Genomic DNA, 19,778 nt, shown 5'->3' with positions numbered 1-19,778 from the left:
GGATAGGTAGTATTATTAAAGCCATCTCCTAATAATGTCTCTCCCTCTTATCCAGAAAACAGTGCACCAGAAGAGCCAAAGAGATACCACTACGGGCTTGACTAGTTTATTTTACACAATTACCTTTGGCTTTTGAAAGTTAGGTTATTTTATTTCACTTTTTTCCCCTCACTTCTAAAGTGAAAGACCTGCGCATCTGGTTTATAAACTCTATTCAGATAGAACTGGGAGTGTCATAACCAGGACTTCTTTTTTTTTCTTCTACAGTTATTCCTCAAGGTTCAGAAGAGTGGTAGGGACAGCTGGTGACACTTCCATGAGAAACAAGTATGGTAGGAATATCTGTGAGCGGCAGTGTTGTACAGCATAGTATCTGACTTAAACTTCAGATGCTTCAAAGGTGGAAGAGGAGCTGAAGAGGAAGCAGTCCATGCAGTTTGAAGGTTTCAGTGAGATTTCGTTTCTTTTGATAACATTTTTCAGTCCCCCACCCTTTTTACTGATCAATATTTGTTAAGCATTCTGAGTTCCAAGGAAGAAACAACCAAACACAAAAGAACAGTAAACTCATAGCCAGCCTTCCAGACATTAATATTCTGGATTCCCGAATGATTGATACTGGGTTTTGTTCATTAGGGAAGGCTGATATCTGAGAACCTCTTCCTCACTCCTTACCTTTATAGGACACTGTGCTTTCCTATGGTATATGGCATTTTGATTCTTTAAATAATTCTGGAACACAGCTTGAGTATTATACTCTTCCCAATTCTGGTAACAAGAAGACAAGCTTAGAGAGGTTTGGGTCATTCGCCTAATCAAAAATCGGAAATAAAGGCACCTGTGTTTTTTTTTTTAAGATTTTATTTATTTATTTTGAGAGAGAGAGAGAATGAGAGGGAGGAGGGTCAGAGGGTCAGAGGGAGAAGCAGACTCCCTGCTCAGCAGGGAGCCCGATGTGGGACTTGATCCGGGGACTCCAGGATCATGACCTGAGCTGAAGGCAGTCGCTTAACCAACTGAGCTACCCAGGAGCCCTAAAGGCACCTGTTTTAATAGTCAACAATGTTTGCTGAATGAATGGCATTAGCTAAATGTTAGTGAGCTCTCTGGAGTGTCTGGCACAGTAACTCTTTTTTAAAAAAAATTTTTTTTTAAAGATTTTATTTATTTATTTGAGAGAGAGAATGAGATAGAGAGCATGAGACGGGCGAGGGTCCGAGGGAGAAGCGGACTCCCTGCTCAGCAGGGAGCCCGATGCGGGACTCGATTCCGGGACTCCGGGATCATGACCTGAGCCGAAGGCAGTCGCTTAACCAACTGAGCCACTCAGGCGCCCTGGCACAGTAACTCTTGAGCTTTAAATCACATTATCTGGGCTTAAACGTTAAGATTTTATTTATTTGAGAGAGACACGGGTAGTGACAGAGATAGCAAGAGAGCAAGGGGAGGAGAGGGAGAAGCAGGCTCCTCGCTGAGAAGGGAGCCCAAAGCGGGACTCTATCCCAGGATCCTGGGATCATGACCCGAGCCGAAGGCAGAGACTTAACCAACGGAAACACTCAGGCGCCCAGGCCTTAAAGGTCAAAACCAGGAACGGCTCTAACCACTAAATCAAGTTTCCTGCATTGGAGATCTCAAACTAGTAAAACTCCAGAAAAATCCTGGAACTTACTTTGTCAAGGGCACACTAAAAGGTTTATCGTTTGTTATTATCACTATAAAACCATAAAAATAGTATTTTGCTAGGAAATGGATACAAAAAAATTCAGAATAATGCACAATCCCTTTTCCAGAAAGGTAGATACACATTTGAAGCTTTTATTTATTTGACAGAGAGAGCGAGAGAGGGAACACAAGCAGGGGTAGTGGGAGAGGGAAGAAGCAGGCTTCCCGCGGAGCAGGGAGCCCCATGAGGGGCTCGATCCCAGGACGCTGGGATCATGATCTGAGCCACCCAGGCGCCCCTAAAAATATTTTTGAAAAGTTTTTGTAATGTATTAAAATGACGGCGTGTAACATTTTATTTTACAACGCTCCACTGTAACAGTTCAGGTAAATTTGTTTCAGCGTGACACCCTTAGTGGAGCTCAAAACACCCTACCGGCACCGTGTGTGTGAAATCAGTTTTTGGAGAAGATCCCTTCACATGGGATAAAAGATGCAACTCAACGCAGTTTTATGTGGTTAAAAATAGGCTGTGTAAACGAAGAGAAGATAAGGAGGGCAAGCCTCCATGCTTTAGTCACTTCTCTCTACGAGATCCGGACAGGTGAGGCCAGGGACGACAGTTCTGGGTCTGACCACCTAACCCAGAGCGAGTAGGACCTGAGCTGAGAGCGACGCCACTAACTAATGAAAAGTGCCTCACACCGAGCGGCCTCTTGACACCACCTAGCCAGCTAGGGCCTCCGAAAACAGACGTGTGGGGGGAGTGCGGGCAGAGCTCCGGAAGCGAAAAAGGATCACAGGCAACCTTCGCCTCCAACTCTCGCCGGAGTACCACCACCAGGACACACACCTTTCCGTCCGAGGAGACCCGGCACAAGATGGCGGGACGTCACGTGAGCAACGTGGTGACGTAGGACGGCGGCCCGCACGGAGGGACCGCCTTAACCTCACCCCCCACGCTCACTTACTCAGTTTTGCCCCCCTCTCCGCCCCCGCCCCCGGCCTGGTGTAGATCATGCCGCCAGTGGCGGCCCTGACTGCCGAGGAAACGGTAGCCTAGGACAGTTGGCTGTTAAGTGACACTTATTCTCCCCGCTCCTCCTGACCCCTGAGACAGAGGCACGTCCCCCGCCGCGTGAGGGGGTGGGGAAGTGGGTAGAGAATTCGGATCCACCTGGGAGGGGGGAGTGGAAGTTCCCGCCCCGGACAGCGGCGAGGCGGCAGCCACAGGTAAGCAGGGGGCGGGGGTGGGATGTGTTCCCGTGTCCCCGGGCAGAGGGAGGGCGCGGGGACTCGGCGCCGGCGGGGACGCCGAGTCAAGTCTCGCGCCCGGTGGGGGGTCGCGCGCTGCGGCAGCGGTGGGGGAGGGGCGCGGAGGGCGCGCGGCGGAAGGGGGAGGGGCTGCCCCCTTTCCCCCGGCTGAGCGTCCTTCCGGTTCTCGCGCCTGGCCCGGCTGTTCCCCCTCAGTCGTCGGCCTCACCTGCCTCCCACCCTCCCCCCCGCCCCAGCCAAAATAAAACCGGAGACCTCCTCTCGGGGATGGCTTTCGCCTTTGAAGCGGCCCCTCTGCGGCCCAAGGCGAGCGCCCTCCGTCGAAGGTCTCGGGATTGGGCGGGGAGGGCGGGGCGGGGAGGGCGGCGTGGCCTTGGCCTCCGCGCGTTTTCCGCCCAGCTGCCCGAGACCGGTTCTGTCCGCCGGGGAGCCCTCGGAGCACACCGGGCGCGCTCGGTGTGCGCGGTCCCGGTCGGCTGGCGGTGGAGGGCGGAAACAACCCTTCCCCGCAGGGAGCTTACAGTCCAGTGGGGAGGTAGATAGTAATGATACAGACGCACGAGAAACAGTACTGGAAAGGTGTAGCTGATGGGCGAGGAAGGAGAGTGTGGGATGATAGAAGTTCCTCTGTTTATCTCTGGACAGAGGATCAAGCGGAGGAAACTGTCTCTTTGATTTTCTCGTATCATGAAACTTAGCATGCTAGTTACCAGCATCAGCTACACGTTGGAGCGTGCAGCTTAGTCTGCTCTAAAGTCATTGTAGGTGTTAAATAATGGTGCTTTTGTTAGTTTTTGAGGAGCTGTGGGCTAGTACAGGTTTCCTCACCTATCAGAAAGGGCATTCCCGTGAAACCTTTCCTTAAGAGAAATGGCCTGAAGCGAAGCTGCAGTTACCATTCATTTATATGGAAAACATTTTCAGTGTTCTCAGACCCCCAAAATAATCTCTCAGGCTTTTCTGATACCTTAGGACTCATCTTACTAACAAAATAAATTGAGATAAAGTCCCAATGCTCACAGACGCAGTTCAAAGCTACGGAGATTTGATGCCGAGAGGCTGAGTGCATGCAGTTCTGGGGGAAGGAGTTTGGCAGGCCACTCTCGCTGTTGTGGTCCCGGCTGCTTCTGTAACGGCTGGCTGTGAAACAAACAAACGCTGAATGCTATTTTCACTTTTTTCCTGAAAGTGAAAATCCTCGAGATTTCTTTCGGTTAGTGAAATCAGGCACTAGTGTAGGTTTTCGTAAAAGTGAAGTGGTGTGGGTTAGTGAAATCAGGCACTAGTGTAGGTTTTCGTGAAAGTGCAATGCGGTAACACGGATTTTCGAGAAGGGGGGATACCTGTAATAGTCATTGAGAGTACCCTCCTGAGGCTTTCTCAGCGTAGATTTGGCAAGCATCTTTGTCAAACTGGCCTGGTTTGTGATGAGAGTTTATATGCCATGTTTGTTTATGTTTGCAAAATGCATTTTATCTTGAGAATTTTGTTACCAACAGAAGTAAGCAGTTTTATTAAAATGCTATTTTTTCCTGTGGATTTTGTAATATGCATGTTCCTCGGTGTCCCAGTTAGAATCAGTACAGTTGTCCTAACACTGAGTGTGTTAGTTCTCTTATCCTTTAAGTTTATGTTTGGTCTGTGATACATCTGTACAGTACTACTATATCACCAGTAGGTGGTAGTCCTGTCTAAAAATGCTTTTTCTTCACATATCCTACTTAATTATAATGAATTTCCATCTCTAAAGTAGGATTTTTTTTTGCCCGTGTTGTCTTGATTCTAAAGCCAAGTTGAAGCAATTGTCTAAATATATTTCTTTAACTGTTACTTCTGTCTGTAGCTAGACTAGACAAACCCTACTAAACACATTGATTTATTCAGCATTAATAAATGTGCAAGGTATTAGTGCTATATTGGGAACAGGATACGGTCTTTGGCTCCCTAGAGCTTGCATTCTGGTGGCAAGACCGAAAACAGGCCATTACAATACTGGGATAAGTGCCACGGGAGGAGGGGGTAACGTGTTTTGGGGATATAGCCAGAGCTTCTTGACTAGTGGTGAGGGAGTCATGAAAGATTGCCTGGAAGAATAACTCAAAGGAATAGGCCACATGAAGAGAAGAGTAGTGTTTCTGGCAGAGGGAATGGCATATGTGAAAGCCTGAGGGTGAGAGAAAGCAAGGCAGGCACATGGGAAGATCTGAAAGAAATTCAGCATGACAAATAGGAACAATTTTGATGGGAGGGGAGATCATGAGTTCACTTGTGGAAACGTCCAGCAAGAGACTCCTTGCCCTCAAGCTTATCATAGCTCAGTATTCTCTATAGGTGAGGAAACTTAAGACTTTCATTCATCAAACGAGAATACTAACTGTATTTGTTGATGTTGTTTGCATACAGGAGGGTCTCAGAGCATACATTCATGATACAGGCCCTATCCTTAGGCACTGAAGACTGGGGGAAACAACACCAAAAAAAAAAAGACTGGGGGGAAACAGACATGCCAATAAACACAATTCAGAGTGTTAAGTGACCTCATTAGAAACATGTGCAGGGCACAGTTGAAGTTGGAACAAAGAAAGGACCTGGAGCAGTTGCGAACTTAATGTTTGGGATGAAACTTGAAAAGAGTAGGAGTTTGCCAGATGGACAAGTTGGCAATGTTAGAGGAAGAGGGGCAGCACGGAATTAAAAAAAAAAATGGATTTTGAGTTAAAATAATTCTGGCTTCAGGTCTTGTATTCACATCTTACTGTGAGATCCATAGTAAATGACAATTTCCTTGAGCCTCAATTTACACATCTCTAAAACGGAATCCAGGAATTGGTATATAAAATAGCTCTTCATTTAGTGCCTATCATACAATATTCTTTTCTTTGCAAATTTTCTTAGAAGTACCATGCCTTTTACTTAAATTCTTCATATGTCAGCAAGATCACAGCCTGCTGTAGTTTCTCAGCCTCCCAAATTTGTTCCCGTTGATGGCATTTCTGAAGCTGTGTTTCACTGCCCCCTGTGATTCTGCCCTACTTACTGTGGTCTAATGTTAAGCTTCCATCTGCTGCCAGGAGATACATTATTTTCATAGAAAATGCCTTTGTACATGTACAGTTTATTCTGTGTTGAGCCAGTTTTTAACAGATTGTTAATCTTAACCTCAGTTTGAAGAGCAATAGCCGAAAAGAGTGAGCAGATGAAGATTATACTCTGACATTAAAAAATATATAGTATTGTTTACAATGAGATGTAACTATAAAGCTTTTCATTTTGGGAAAAAAGAGCTGATTAGTTGATTTCTCTTTAAAAAATTATAGAATAGGCTATCTTATTTTCCATTGGGAATGTGGTTGTGATAATTGTCCAGAATCTTATTTGCTGACTGTAGTGGCTTTTACTAGGAAATGTGTGTTGTTTTGTTGATTGTGTTAGTTTCCATTAGATAATAGGATTTCTTAATATTGTTATGGAGGAAAAATCAGTGAGTCATAGTGAAACAGAAAAGTATCATTTCCAGTAATTTAATAAGGTTTTGAAAAATCTTTTATAGTTTCTTCCAATGCCTTAGCACTATGTATATTTTTCTTTTCTACATTCTAACTTATGTCTTCTGAAATGGAGTGTTAAAAAAGGCATTTTCGGCTGCCTAGCTGTCTCAGTCAGTAGAGCGTGTGATTCTTGATTTTGGAGTTGTAAATTTGAGCCCCACACTAGGTATTGAGATTACTTAAAAATAAATCTGTTTTTAAAAAATGCATTTTCAGTACAGACAGTATGTAGAAAATACATAATTGCAGGTTTGGTGCTGTCTCTGTGTTTAGTCTGTGGGATTATACTTGTATTAGTGGAGATTAAAAATCACTGCTCTTCCTAAAGAAGGGACTATATGTAAGCTTAAAAGCAGTTGAAGAAACAATTTGGAAGCATTAGATGAATTTGGTAAAATTAAAAGTTTTAAAATAATCGTAGTTAACTCACTGTTATTTGTATCCACATGATAGAAATGAAATTTACATATATATATTTTTAAAGATTTTATTTATTTGACAGAGAGACAGAGAGAGTGTGAACACAAGCAGGGGAAGTGGGAGAGGGAGAAGCAAGCTGCCTGCTGAGCAGGGAGCCTGACGCGGGGCTCGATCCCAGAACACTGGGATCATGACCTGAGCCGAAGGCAGACGCTTAATGACTTTGAGCCACCCAAGTACCCCAGAATTGAAATTTATGTTAAATATTAGGGATGCCTGGGTGGCTCAGTTGGTTAAGCATCTGCCTTAGGCTCAGGTCATGATCCGAGGGTCCTGGGATCGAGTCCTGCCTGCTACTCCCTCTCCTGCTCTACCACTTGTGCGCGTGCTCTCTCTCTCTGTGACAAATAAATGAAGTAAAGAAATATTAAAGACTGGGGCGCCTGGGTGGGTCAGTTGGTTGAGCATCTGACTCAGGCTCTGCACTCAAGAGATTTTCTCTCTCCCTCTCTCTCTGCCCCTCCACCCGCTCATGTACACACTCTTTCTCTCTGTCACTCTCTCTAAATAAATAAATAAATAAAACCTTTAAAAATGTAAAAAAAAAAGGGCGCCTGGGTGGCTCAGATGGTTAAGCGTCTGCCTTCAGCTCAGGTCATGATCCCAGGGTCCTGGGATCGAGTCCCGCATCGGGCTCCCTGCTCCTTGGGAGCCTGCTTCTCCCTCTGCCCCTCTCTCTCTCTCTCTCTCTCTCTCATTAATAAATAAATAAAATCTTTAAAAAAAAAAAAAGAAAAAAAAAAAAAAGAAACAGGCCAGTAAGAAAATACTAAGATTTGGTGATAAATGGGTGGATAAGTAATATGAACAGATAGCTCACATAACTAATAGAGAATTAAAGAAGTGTAAAACAGTGTATTGTTTTCACCTGTCATTGCTTTCTCATGTGCTTCTGATGGATTGTAATTCTTTCAGAAAACTTTAGATATTCATACTCCTTGATCAAGTAATTCTCCTTTTTGGAATATATCCTCTGGAAATAATTTTAATTATGGAAAAGTTTTATGTACCAAAGTTATTAATCATGGTATTATTTGGTAAAAAAATGAATTATGTATGTTCACTGGTTGGATTATTATGTAGCCTTTGAACATACCGTATTTTGTTTATCCATTCATCTCTATGCACACTTGGGTTGATTCTACCTTTTGACGGTTGTAAATAATGTTGCTATGCATATGGGTGTACAAATACATCTTTAAGTCCCTGCTTTCAGTTCCTTTGGGTATATAGCTAGGTGTGGGATTTCTGGATCATACAGTAATTTTATCTTTAATTTTTTTTTAAAGATTTATTTATTTATTTGAGAGAGAATGAGATAGAGAGCACATGAGAGGGGGGAGGGTCAGAGGGAGAAGCAGACTCACTGCTGAGCAGGGAGCTTGACGCGGGACTCGATCCCGGGACTCCAGGACTATGACCTGAGCCGAAGGCGGTCGTTTAACCAACTGAGCCACCCAGGCGCCCTATCTTTAATTTTTTGAGTAACTACCATAGTGTTTCCCATAGTTGTTACACATTTTTTGCATCCCCAACCATAGTGCATAAATGTTCCAATTTTTCCACATCCTCACCAACACTTATTTTCTGTTTTTTTTTTTAATATTAGCCATCCTAATGGGTGTTGAGATGGTATCTCATTGTAGTTGTGATTTGCATTTCCCTAATGATTAGTGATATTGAACATCTTTTTTTTTTTAAGATTTTATTTATTTATTTGACAGAGGGAGAATTAGTGAGAGCAGGAACACAAGCAGGGAGAGTGGGAGAGGGAGAAGCAGGCTTCCCGCCGAGCTGGAGCCCGATGTGGGGCTCGATCCCAGGACCCTGGGATCATGACCTGAGCCGAAGGCAGACGCTTAACGGCTGAGCCACCCAGGTGCCCCGATATTGAACATCTTTTCATGTTTGCTGGCCAGCCCCCTCTTTTTTTCTTTTATGCCTTTGTATGTAATGATTAAAAACCTTAAATTCTTCCCAAATCTTTTAGCAGGCTTTTTCTAAGTGGTTGTCCTTCCATTTGACATATTCCATCTTTCATAAACTAATTATTCTCATTTTTACCTAACCTCCATATCCTGCAGTTGATTATTTAGATCATCTAGATCTTTAGAACCTCTTTAGTTATGGTTGTACTTATTTAGTTTGTTCAGCTTTTACTTAATGAATTCTCTGTGTAGAACTATATGTGCAATTAGAAGTTGTTCCCCGGACTGAAGAAGAATGCTTGTGTCCATGGACGGGAAGACTATCATAATACTTTTTTTTTTTAAAACTGCATTTTATTTATTTTTTTAAGATTTTTATTTATTTACTTGAGAGAGAGAGAGCGCGCACAAGCAGGGAGGAGAGGGAGAAGCAGGCTCCCCGCTCAGCAGGGAGCCCGATGTGGGGCTCAATCCCAGGACCCTGAGATCATGACCTGAGCCGAAGGCAGCCGCTTAACCAACTGAGCCACCCAGGCGCCCTGACTATCCTACTTCTTAAGTGGGGTAACATTTGAAAATTTAGTCACAATAATTTATGTATATATGTGCCATTTATTAAATTTTAACATGTTCACGTGGATCAAAATTTTTGATATTGCAAGGAATGCAATATGCTTTGAATATGCAAGGAAAAGTCTTTACTATCTCTGTTCCATAGCTACCAATTCTCTTTCACAGAAGCAACCAGGTTGCCAATTTTTATACGACTATGCAGTATATTATTCATATTCTGTAGTGCTTTTTATTTGCCATTTCTGGAGATCTTATAATTAGATCTCTACACAGAACAGAACATCGGAACATATTGAGTCTGGATAAATTGAGCTTAGCCCATAGCATAGGAAAACTTCATTTTGTTCCTCTGAAAAAGTACACCTTAAGGAAAGAAACGTCTTAGGATTTCTTGAAAATGAAGGTAGAAATCATCTAACTGACTTTTTTCCCTTATAGTTGATTATGGAAGATTCCCACAAGAGTAACACTTCAGAGGCAGCGCCGCAACCTGGTTCAACGGTTCAGGGAGCTCATATTTCTCATATTGCTCAACAGGTAAGGCAGGATCTAGCCAAAATATTGAGCTAGTTAGGAATATTTTGTGAAAAAGGACCAAGCAGAAAGAATTGTAAAACGTTGAAATGTATGGAATGAAGGTAGATTTGATTTAAACATCCTAATAAGATTATTTCAGTTTTATTTTCTTCTATACAAAGAACATTTAATGTTGTTATAATAGGTATATATTTTTCAAAACCTGAACTAGATTTCATTTTATGTGGTACATGATTATTTCGATTTTTTCCCAGACTGATTTTGTTTCTGCATAAGAAAAATGAAAAATTGTTTATCTCTTGGAGCTAACTTAGACTAATAGTTTCAAGAGGCAAACCATCTTCAATTCAGTAGATTTATTGTGGATATATAGGAAATCTTTTGCTGAACTGGAAAATAGGCCTATACATTAGCGAATTTAAATTGATAGGGTTGCATATTGCAGAACTGATATTTTATAAATTTCAAATTGTCTGATCCATGCACCTGACCCACTTCAAGGAAAACAACAGACGGTATTTGTTGCCAGTGATAAGACTTGAACTTTCAAGCAAAAATTAGAATTTTAGAAAACTTGTATTCACCATTGTGAACTTGACAGTTTCCCAGTAGTTACAGACTTTTTAATTACAAAATTGTGTTACAAAATCATGCTTGGGTATAAGATTCATTCACAGTGCAAGGTAGACCAGTGGATTTTATTTTACTTTAAAGATTTATTTATTTGAGAGAGAGAGAACATAAGTAGGGAGGAGGGGCAGAGGGAGAGGGAGAAGCAGACCCTCTGCTGAGCAAGGGGCCTGATGTGGAGCTCAGTCCCAGGACCCTGGGATTGTGACCTGAGCTGAAGGCAGAGGCTTAACCAACTGAGCCACCCAGGCACCCCAGACCAATGGATTTTACTGTTAACAGAATATATAACGTTAAGGGGCACCTGAGTGATTCAGTTGGCTGGGCGTCTGCCTTCAGCTCAAGTCATGATCACGGGGTCCTGGGATCGAGTCCCATGTTGGGCTCTCTGCTTAGCAGGGAGCCTGCTTCTCCCTCTCCCTCTGCTTCTCCATCCCCCCCACCCCCACTTGTGCTTGCTTGCACATGTTCTCTCTTCCTCTCTCTCTCTCAAATACATAAAATCTTTTTAAAAAGTACATAACATTAAGATTGTATATTGCAAACAACCTTTAAGAAACTACATCCTGTTAAGTTTCAAAGAGTATCCACGATTATCTGAAAACACTATTAAAAACAGTCCTTCCTTTTCCAACTTCATGTATGTGTGAGGCCAGACTTTCTTCATATACATCAGCCAAAACAACATATGGCAACATATTTAATGTAAAAGCAGGTAAGAGAATTCATTCATTTTCTATTAACTCAAACATTAAGGTAATTTGCAGAAATGGAAAATGTCATTCTCTCACTAATTTGGGGGTAGGGAAGTTTAGTCATATAAATAAAAACATTATTTATATTGTGTCTGATAGATTTATATTACTTCAAAATGAACTGTCAGATATTTTTAAAATTTCTGTTTTAATTTTAAATGTGTTAGTAGATTAAAAGCCCACATAAATAATAATTCTTTGGGGTTCTCAATAATTTTTAAGAGTATAAAGAGTCCTGAGACCAAAAAATTTGAGAAACAAGGCCCTAAAGGATTAATCCTTCAAGCTTGATGCATCCTTCTTTATTATTTGGCTGTATCTGTGTAGAATAATGGTATCTTCTCCAGATGGTGCTGGAAAAACAATTAGAGAGTCTTTCAGCCATCTTTCTGTTAATAGAGCCCTTCACAGAAATGTTTAAATTCACTTGGCTTACTTGTATGCTTCAGTTATTTTGGTTAGATGTGAATGTTTTCCAAGTTTCCTTAGAACCATATTTACAGTGAGATGTAGAATAAGTACATTTCTAAGTGGTAAGTAATTCTGTAGTGATTTTGAAAAATAATGTCACTGACTTCATGTCCTAATTCTTGTGGCTTGATGACTTCATTAGACTAAATATTGTAAGGAAACCATATCTAATGCAGCAATATTTATTCTTTTGGTATAAGCTGGGGACATAGCAATAAACAGAAGTCTCAGCTCTTGTGGACTTATAATTTTGGGGAGACAGGCAATAAAACAGATTATCAGATATATAGTATGTACTGTGGGGACTAATAAAGCAGGGTAAGAGGGATGGGGATAGGTGGGGAGGGGGTGGACTTGTCTTTTTCTTTTTATTTGAGAGAGAGAGAATGAGAGAGAGAGAGCACGAGAGGGAAGAGGGTCCGAGGGAGATGCAGACTCCCTGCTGAGCAGGGAGCCGGATGTGGGACTCGATCCCGGGACTCCAGGATCATGACCTGAGCCGAAGGCAGTTGCTTAACCAACTGAGCCACCCAGGCGCCCGACTTGTCTTTTTCTATAAAGTGGTCAGAGAGGTCCCATTAGTGGAAAGAACTCTTCATTTACATGAACTAACAGTTGTAAAATGCTGAGACTGATATGTGCTTGGCATAGTTAAGGAACAGCACAGAGGCTGGTGTGGTGGGAGACAGATGAATAAGGGAAGAATGATACAAGATGAGGCAGGGAGGTTTGGGGTAGGAAGGGAGAGTGCCAGGTAAGGTAGGCCTTGTATGCCCCTGTAAGGCTTTTGGCTTTTAATCTTGATGAGATGGGAATCCTTTGGAGTGCTTTGAGTAAAAACATTATCTAATGTTTTATAGGATCATTTTGGCTGCTTTGTGGAGTAGAAGCAGGAAAAGCAGTTAGGAGGCTGTTAAAATAATGTGCATGAGAGGTAATAATGTTCATGAGAGGTGATAATGGCTAGGATCAAGGTGGTAGCAGTGGTGGTGGTGAGATAAAGTTAGATTCTGGATATGATTTGGTTGTAAAGCCAACAGTGTTTACTTTTGGATTAGATGTGGGTTTTAGAGAAAAAAAGAAGTTAAGTTAGACCCTACAGTATTTGGCTTGAATAACTGTAGGAATGGAGTTGCCACTTATTAAGATGGACAACACTGGAGCATGTTTTTCTTTTCTTTTGGGGGGAATATTGGCAATCAGGAATTTGGCTTTTAGGTATGTTAAGTTTGTGATGCTATCTGTATTACTTTTCTGTGCTACAAAACAAATTAACCACAAATTTAATGGCTCCTAACAACACATGTTATCACAGTTTCTGTCAACATGCCCACAGTTTCTGAGGGCAGAAACTCCTTTGCTGTGTTCTCTCTGCTTTGGTGTTTCAGGTTGCAATCAAGGTATTGGCTGGGCCTGGGTTCTTATCTCTGGGTTGGACTGGAGAAGAATCCTCTTCCAACTTCACCCAGGTTGTTGACAGAATTCATTTTGTTGCAGCTGTAGGACTGAGAGCTTCAGTTTTTTGTTGGCTGGAGGCCACCTTCAGATCTTAGAGGTCATCTGCAATTCGCTGCCATGTGGCCCTGCCCATAAGCAGTTCACAGTATGGCAGCCTGCTCCATTAAGTCCAGTGAGAGGGTGAGAGTGAGTTGGCTAGCAAGACAGAGTCTTTCTTGTATAATACCATATGACATAATCAAAGAAATGATATGTCATTCCTTTGCCATAAAATGTAATCATGGAAATGATATCCCATTGTCTTTGCCCTACTGATTAGAAGCAAGTTGCAGGTCCTTCCCACACTCAAGGGGAAAGGATTACTCAAAGGCATGAATACCAGGAGGTGGGAGTCATGGGGGCCACCTTAGAGTTTGTCTGCCAAACCATGCAAATAGATTTATCCAGTAGGCAGCTGGATATATTTGATCTGGAGTCCAGAGAAGTTCAGACTAGAAATGTAAATGTAGGAGTTGTGGATACATAGGTGGTTTTAAACTCACAAAGTGGTTTCTGGCTTCTGCTTAGGATATAGAAAGCTGACAAGAGTATTGCTCCCATCCTAAAATAAGAATGAGCTGTAATACACAAAGTCATAACTTCTCTTGACTCATCGGAGGTGGGATCTGGCTCATCTGTAACAGAGCCCAGGAAGAAGGCAGGGTTGTCATACAAGGTAAAGAAGCATTCAGCTAAGTTTTCAATGAATTGCTGAAGTATGGGTTAGCATGAGACAGTAGAATCCTTGAGAGCTGCAGGCACAGGGTAGGTAACACCCACCCGTAGGCTTTTCTTCAAGGTCTCCCAGCAGTTTCTCATGAGAAAGATTGGGGAGGGGCGCCTGGGTGGCTCAGGCATTGGGCATCTGCCTTCCGCTTGGATCATGATCCTGGGGTCCTGGGATCGAGCCCCGCACCGGGCTCCCTGCTCGGTGGGAAGCCTGCTTATCCCTCTCGCTCTGCCCCTGCTTGTGTTCCCTCTCTCACTGTGTCTCTCTCTGTCAAGTAAATAAATAAAATCTTTAAAAAAAAAAGATTGGGGAAAGCAAGGGAGACAAGGGTTGGGCTCACTAGGTGGTACGGGCCTACCTGGACTCTTTTCTTCCTCTAGAAAACAGCTTTAAGCCACTGGGGGAAGGGAATAAACGCCATTTTCCACTGTGGCTGGGAGGAGTGAAAAGACAACCCATAAAACCTGAGGGAAGGGGAGGAAACTTCTGGGTTCAGACCATTAGTTTTCCTACTACTGGGAGAAAGCCCTATGCCCCAAGACCCAGGGATAATGGCTTGCCTGAGACTGAGACTCAGCTAGGATGACAGAACTTCCCTGTTCCCTACTAGCAAGTAAAGCAACAGCAGTCTGCCCCTGGGGGACTATGGAGAAACCCTCGGGGGAAGGTGCCCAGAGAAAACCCCAAAGCTGAGGGTGGAGCAAGAACACTGAGAAAAACCGTCAGGCAAACCAGCTCCCACCCTAAGCAGAAGGTTGCCCTAGAGGAATTTGAAACAGGTAGTGCACTTAAGGTAGTCATAACAACAGAACCCCAACCCAGCTTAATTCCTGGAGAGATTGACTCAACCCCTCCCCTCAGCCCCCCACTAATAGCTTGCAGAAAAAGAGCCATACCCATTTTTTTTTTTTTAAGATTTTATTTATTTGGGGCGCCTGGGTGGCTCAGTTGGTTAAGCGACTGCCTTTGGCTCAGGTCATGATCCTGGAGTCCCGGGATCGTGTCCCGCATCGGGCTCCCTGCTCAGGGATCTGCTTCTCCCTTTGACCCTCCCTCCTCTCATGCTCTCTCTCTCTCTCTCTCTCTCTCATTCTCGCTCTCAAATAAAATAAATAAATAAAATCCTAAAAAAAAAAAAGATTTTATTTATTTGACAGACACAGCGAGAGAGGGAACACAAGCAGGGGGAGTGCGAGAGGGAGAAGCAGGCTTCCCATTCAGCAGGGAGCTTGATGTGGGGCTCAGTCCCAGGACCCTGGGATCATGACCAGAGCCGAAGGCAGACACTTAATGACTGAGCCACCCAGGTGCCCCGAGACTCATATGCCTTTTAAAAGGGGTAGCAAAGGAGAGCTTCATTTATGGTCAAGTTCTGTGGATGTGGCCTGGTAACTGTTTCCTAGAAGAAACATGTCAGTATTCCCCTTGTAGAATCTTTCCCAATGTACAAATGACTGACAACGATGACAACCAATTGCAGTTTTTCTTTTCTTATTTGAGGTATTAAGAAGCAAGCATTTTATGGTTCCTAACAGACTTTTTTTCTTTTAAAGATTTTATTTATTTGAGGGGAACCTGGGTGGCTCAGTGGGTTAAGCGGCTGCCTTCAGCTCAGGTCATGATCCCAGGGTCCTGGGATCGAGCCCCACGTCGGGCTCCCTGCTAAGTGGAGAGCCTGCTTCTCCCTCTCCCTCTGCCTGCCTCTCTGCCTACTTGTGCTCTCTCTCTCTCTCTGTCAAATAAAATCTTAAAAAAAAAAAAATTTTATTTATTTGAGAGAGAGCACAGGCAGGGGGAGGGGCGGAGGGAGAAGCAGGCTCCCCGCTGAGCAGGGACCCCCATGTGGGACTCCATCCCAGGACCCTGGGATCATGACCCTAGCTGAAGGCAGACGTTTAATGACTGAGCCACCCAGGCCCCCCGAGCCATACCCATTTTTATACCATTTCCTCAGTTTCTTGTGTTATACAGGATATCCATCATTCAGGCAAAAATTATGAAACATACAAAAAGTAAGAAAAAATAACTCACTGTTTAAAAATCAAAATAACCAAAAGAGTGAGGATGATACAGTTGTGAGAACTATCAGACAATGAATTTATTTTTTTTAAGATTTTATTTAGTTATTTGACAGCACAAGCACACAAGCAGGGGGAGCAGCAGCAGAGGGAGAGGGAGAAGCAGGCTCCCCACTGAGCAGGGAGCCCAATGTGGGGCTCGATTCCAGGACCCTGGGATCATGACCTCAGCTGAAGGCAGATGCTTAACTGACTGAGCCCCCCAGGCGCCCCTTGTTGGGCTCACGCTCTGAGGGGAGTCTGTTTCTCTCTCCCTCTTCCTCTGCCCGTCCCCCCATTTGTGCGTGTGCATGTGAGCTCCTTTCTCTTTCTCTCTCTCTGTCAAATCCCAAAATCAACCCAGCACTTCTGTGGTCATTGCCCAGAGTAGTGAAAAATTGGAGTCACTTGATGCACACCTTTCCAGCTGACATTGAACCAAGGCACCAGGGCTTTGTTGTCTTATTTTAGCTCTCATGCTATAAATAGTTCTTTTGGTGGTCTAATTAGTGGCATATTTTTTGCATTTTTGTGCTTTTTGTTAGTGATTTTGATGTTTAAATGGCCTCTGAGGGGTGCCTGGGTGGCTCAGTCGGTTAAGCGGCTGCCTTTGGCTCAGGTTATGATCCCAGAGTCCTGGGATCGAGCCCCACGTCGGGCTCCCTGCTCAGTGGAGAGCCTGCTTCTCCCTCTCCCTCTGCCTGCCTCTCTGCCTATTTGTGGTCTCTTTCTCTCTCTCTCTCTGTCAAATAAATAAATAAAATCTTTAAAAAAAAATAAAAAAATAAAATGGCCTCCAAAGTGTAGTGTTGAGTGCCAGGAGGAGAGAATGCATGAGGTAAGTTTCATTCAAATAGGAGTTGTAGTGCTGCTGTCCATGAGTTCAGTATTAATGCATTAACAATGTATATACCAAAAAAAGTTGTCTTTAAATAGAAACACTTAAAACAAGGTTATATATTGACCACTTGATGAAAATAATGTGCCCAGAGGCTTGCAGGAACCTAACTCCATATTCCCCCAGAGCAGTGGTTCAGTATTTGCTAATTCCATGTACATGCAATGTTATAGACTATAACTACCACAGATAACAAGAACTGACTATTTAGCAACATGGAGTTTATTGACAGCCTTGACAAGAACTATTTCAGTGGGAGTGGGGATAAAAATCTAATTAGATTCAAAAGAGCATGGAAAAAGGGGGAAAAAAGAGTAGACACTCACAGACAACAGAATGAATAGACAACTCCTTCGAGGGGTTTTGTTGCAAAGGGGGCTAAGAAGTGAAGTTGCTGGAGAGGGTTGTAGGTCAAAGCTCCAAAGCTTTACTTTTATTATTACTTTTTAAGATAGGAGGAGTTTTTGTTTTTTTTAAAGATTATTTATTTATTTATTTATTTGAAAGAGAGAGAGAGAGACAGCAAGAGAAGGAACACAAGCAGGGGGAGTGGGGGGGGGGGGGAGAAGCAGGCTTCCCGCTGAACAGGGAGCCCGGTTTGAGGCTTGATCCCACGACCGCGGGATCATGACCTGAGCCGAAGGCAGACGCTTAACTGACTGAGCCACCCAGGCACCCCTCTTTTGGTAATTTACTTGCTTTTCAGTGAAATAAAATGCTTTGAGAAGATAGGGAAGGAGGAGAAAGTATGAAATAGTCTGCCAGGACAGTAGGAGATGTAAGTGGACTAGGGATATGTAACAGGATTGATGGAAACTGTGAACAGTCCACTTGAGGTTTGATTATGAGTTTAAAGTGAGACTGTTGGGGCACCTGGGTGGCTCAGTTGGTTAAGCGTCTGCCTTCAGCTCAGGTCATGATCTCGGTCCTGGGATCGAGCCCCACATCAGATTCCTTGCTCAGCGGGGAGTCTGCTTCTCCCTCTCCCTCTACTGTTGCCTCCACTTGTCTCTGTAGTCCTCTCTCTGTGTCAAATAAATAAATAAAATCTTAAAAAAAATAAAGTAAGACTTAAGTTGTTAGGTGTTTTTCTCCAGTCTAATTCAGGTATCGTTTGCATTCAGGTTACAGGCATAGAGTAGGGGAGTTAACAGGGTCGATGTTTAGTTAAGGGACTATAATGAAGCAAGAAAAGACAAGGACATTGATGATGTGTATGATAGAGGGATTATGATGCTGGGCACAAAATTTAAGCTGTATAGAGAAGGAAGTGGAGACTTCATGGGGTCAAGAGTAGGGAAAAAGATATTAGGTTCCATGGATTATAGGTTCCTGTGGAGTCCAAGAATTGTTGAGAGTCCAAATAGTAGAGGTAATGAGTTGGAAGTAGTGATACTCAGAGGGATGCTTGAATTTGAGATTATGGAGGGTGCATTTATTGACAATGATAAGATTTGAGTAGTTCTCAACGAGTGTACTGCTTCCCCACTGAGCTGTCTGGAAATATGTGTGTGTTTGGGGGTGGGGAGGGTGCCACTGGTATTCAATGGGCAGGGACCAGAGATGCTAAATGTTTTGCATTGAGCAGGATATTCCTACACATGGAAGAATTGTCCTGCCCAAAATGCCTGTTTAGAAACCTTGTAGGGTATGACAACAGGAGCAGGTAGCTGAGGAGGGTGGAGGACAGGGCTTTGGAGAAGAATAAAAGACAGAGGCCTGGGTGTGGAAGGTTACTGAATGTTGCATATTGAAATCACCACAGATCATATCAGGAGTGGTATTAGAATAGGTTGGTTTGGCTGCTAATGTCTTAAAGAAATGAGGGCACGTGGGGTGCCTGAGTGGCTCAGTTGGTTAAGCGTCTGCCTTCAGCTCAGGTTATGATCCCAGGGTCCTGGGATCGAGCCCCGCATCAGGCTCCCTGCTCTGCAGGAAGCCTGCTTCTCCCTCTTCCACTCCCCCTGCTTGTGTTCCCTCTCTTGCTGTCTCTCTGTCAAATAAATAAAATCTTAAAAAAAAAAAAAAATGAGGGCATGTGACTGCCATAAGGACCATCTGCTGCTATGAGCCTTGAAGTTGGGAGCTTTTAGGGGAGGACTTTGAAGGGACAGTGGTCTGGAAGTACTGATGAAAAGCAAAGGAAACATGCCCCTTACCTGTAGGCTCATGGTATGAGTGCAGGAGAGAGCTGTCGGAGAGGCAGTTTTCTTGAGAAGAGAGCTGAGGTTCAATTATGGCAGGAAAGTGAAGGAGGGGGACTTAATACTAGCTGAATTTCATTTAATTACAAATTATATGTAGATTGAGAGGCAGGCAGTCTTGCTTAATGCAGAGAATGATGGAAGCAGTCAGAAGACTGGGTTGGAACCTGGGTTTTGTCACTGAGTGACTCTAGAACTTTGACTAAGTCACTTTTATAAATGACTTGATGTCTATCATCTGGAAATTACATGTCAGACTTGGTGATCTCTAATGTCTTTTCCAGCTCATAACTTTCAGTGATTCTCATATTGTAGAGAAATTTGTATACTATAATCAGGTGTGAATAGGGAAAACAATGATGATAGTAACAATTGAATGTCCACTGTGTACCAGGTGCATTTCTAAGCATTTTACAAGTTTTAATGCCTTCGAACCTCATGTCAACCTACTGTGCTTTTATAACTCCTATGCAACTAGTAAGGCTATAGATGTGATTTGAATTCCAACAGTTTGACTTCACAGTTTGGGT

General features: G+C 43.3%; 1 protein-coding gene across 5 annotated transcripts in view; it reads left to right on the top strand.

The window, feature by feature from the left end:
• The first annotated feature begins 2,645 nt into the window (after positions 1 to 2,645).
• Positions 2,646 to 19,778, top strand: part of ATF1 (activating transcription factor 1) — an 86,211-nt gene continuing 69,078 nt past the window's right edge. For 3 of the 5 annotated variants that reach the window (XM_027593364.2, XM_027593360.2, XM_027593362.2), the window contains exons 1-2: positions 2,646 to 2,898; positions 9,908 to 10,006. In XM_027593364.2, coding sequence (XP_027449165.1) covers positions 9,914 to 10,006 — 93 coding nt within the window. In that variant the 5' untranslated portion in view covers positions 2,646 to 2,898; positions 9,908 to 9,913. The remainder of the gene's footprint in view (positions 2,899 to 9,907; positions 10,007 to 19,778) is intronic. The other 2 variants (XM_027593365.2, XM_027593363.2) reach the window with 1 other exon arrangement.

This window comes from Zalophus californianus, chromosome 9, assembly GCF_009762305.2.
Source record: "Zalophus californianus isolate mZalCal1 chromosome 9, mZalCal1.pri.v2, whole genome shotgun sequence".
NCBI lineage: Eukaryota > Metazoa > Chordata > Mammalia > Carnivora > Otariidae > Zalophus > Zalophus californianus.
The sequence above is the reverse complement of the archived record's forward strand: the minus strand, read 5'-3'. Positions and strand labels throughout refer to the sequence as shown.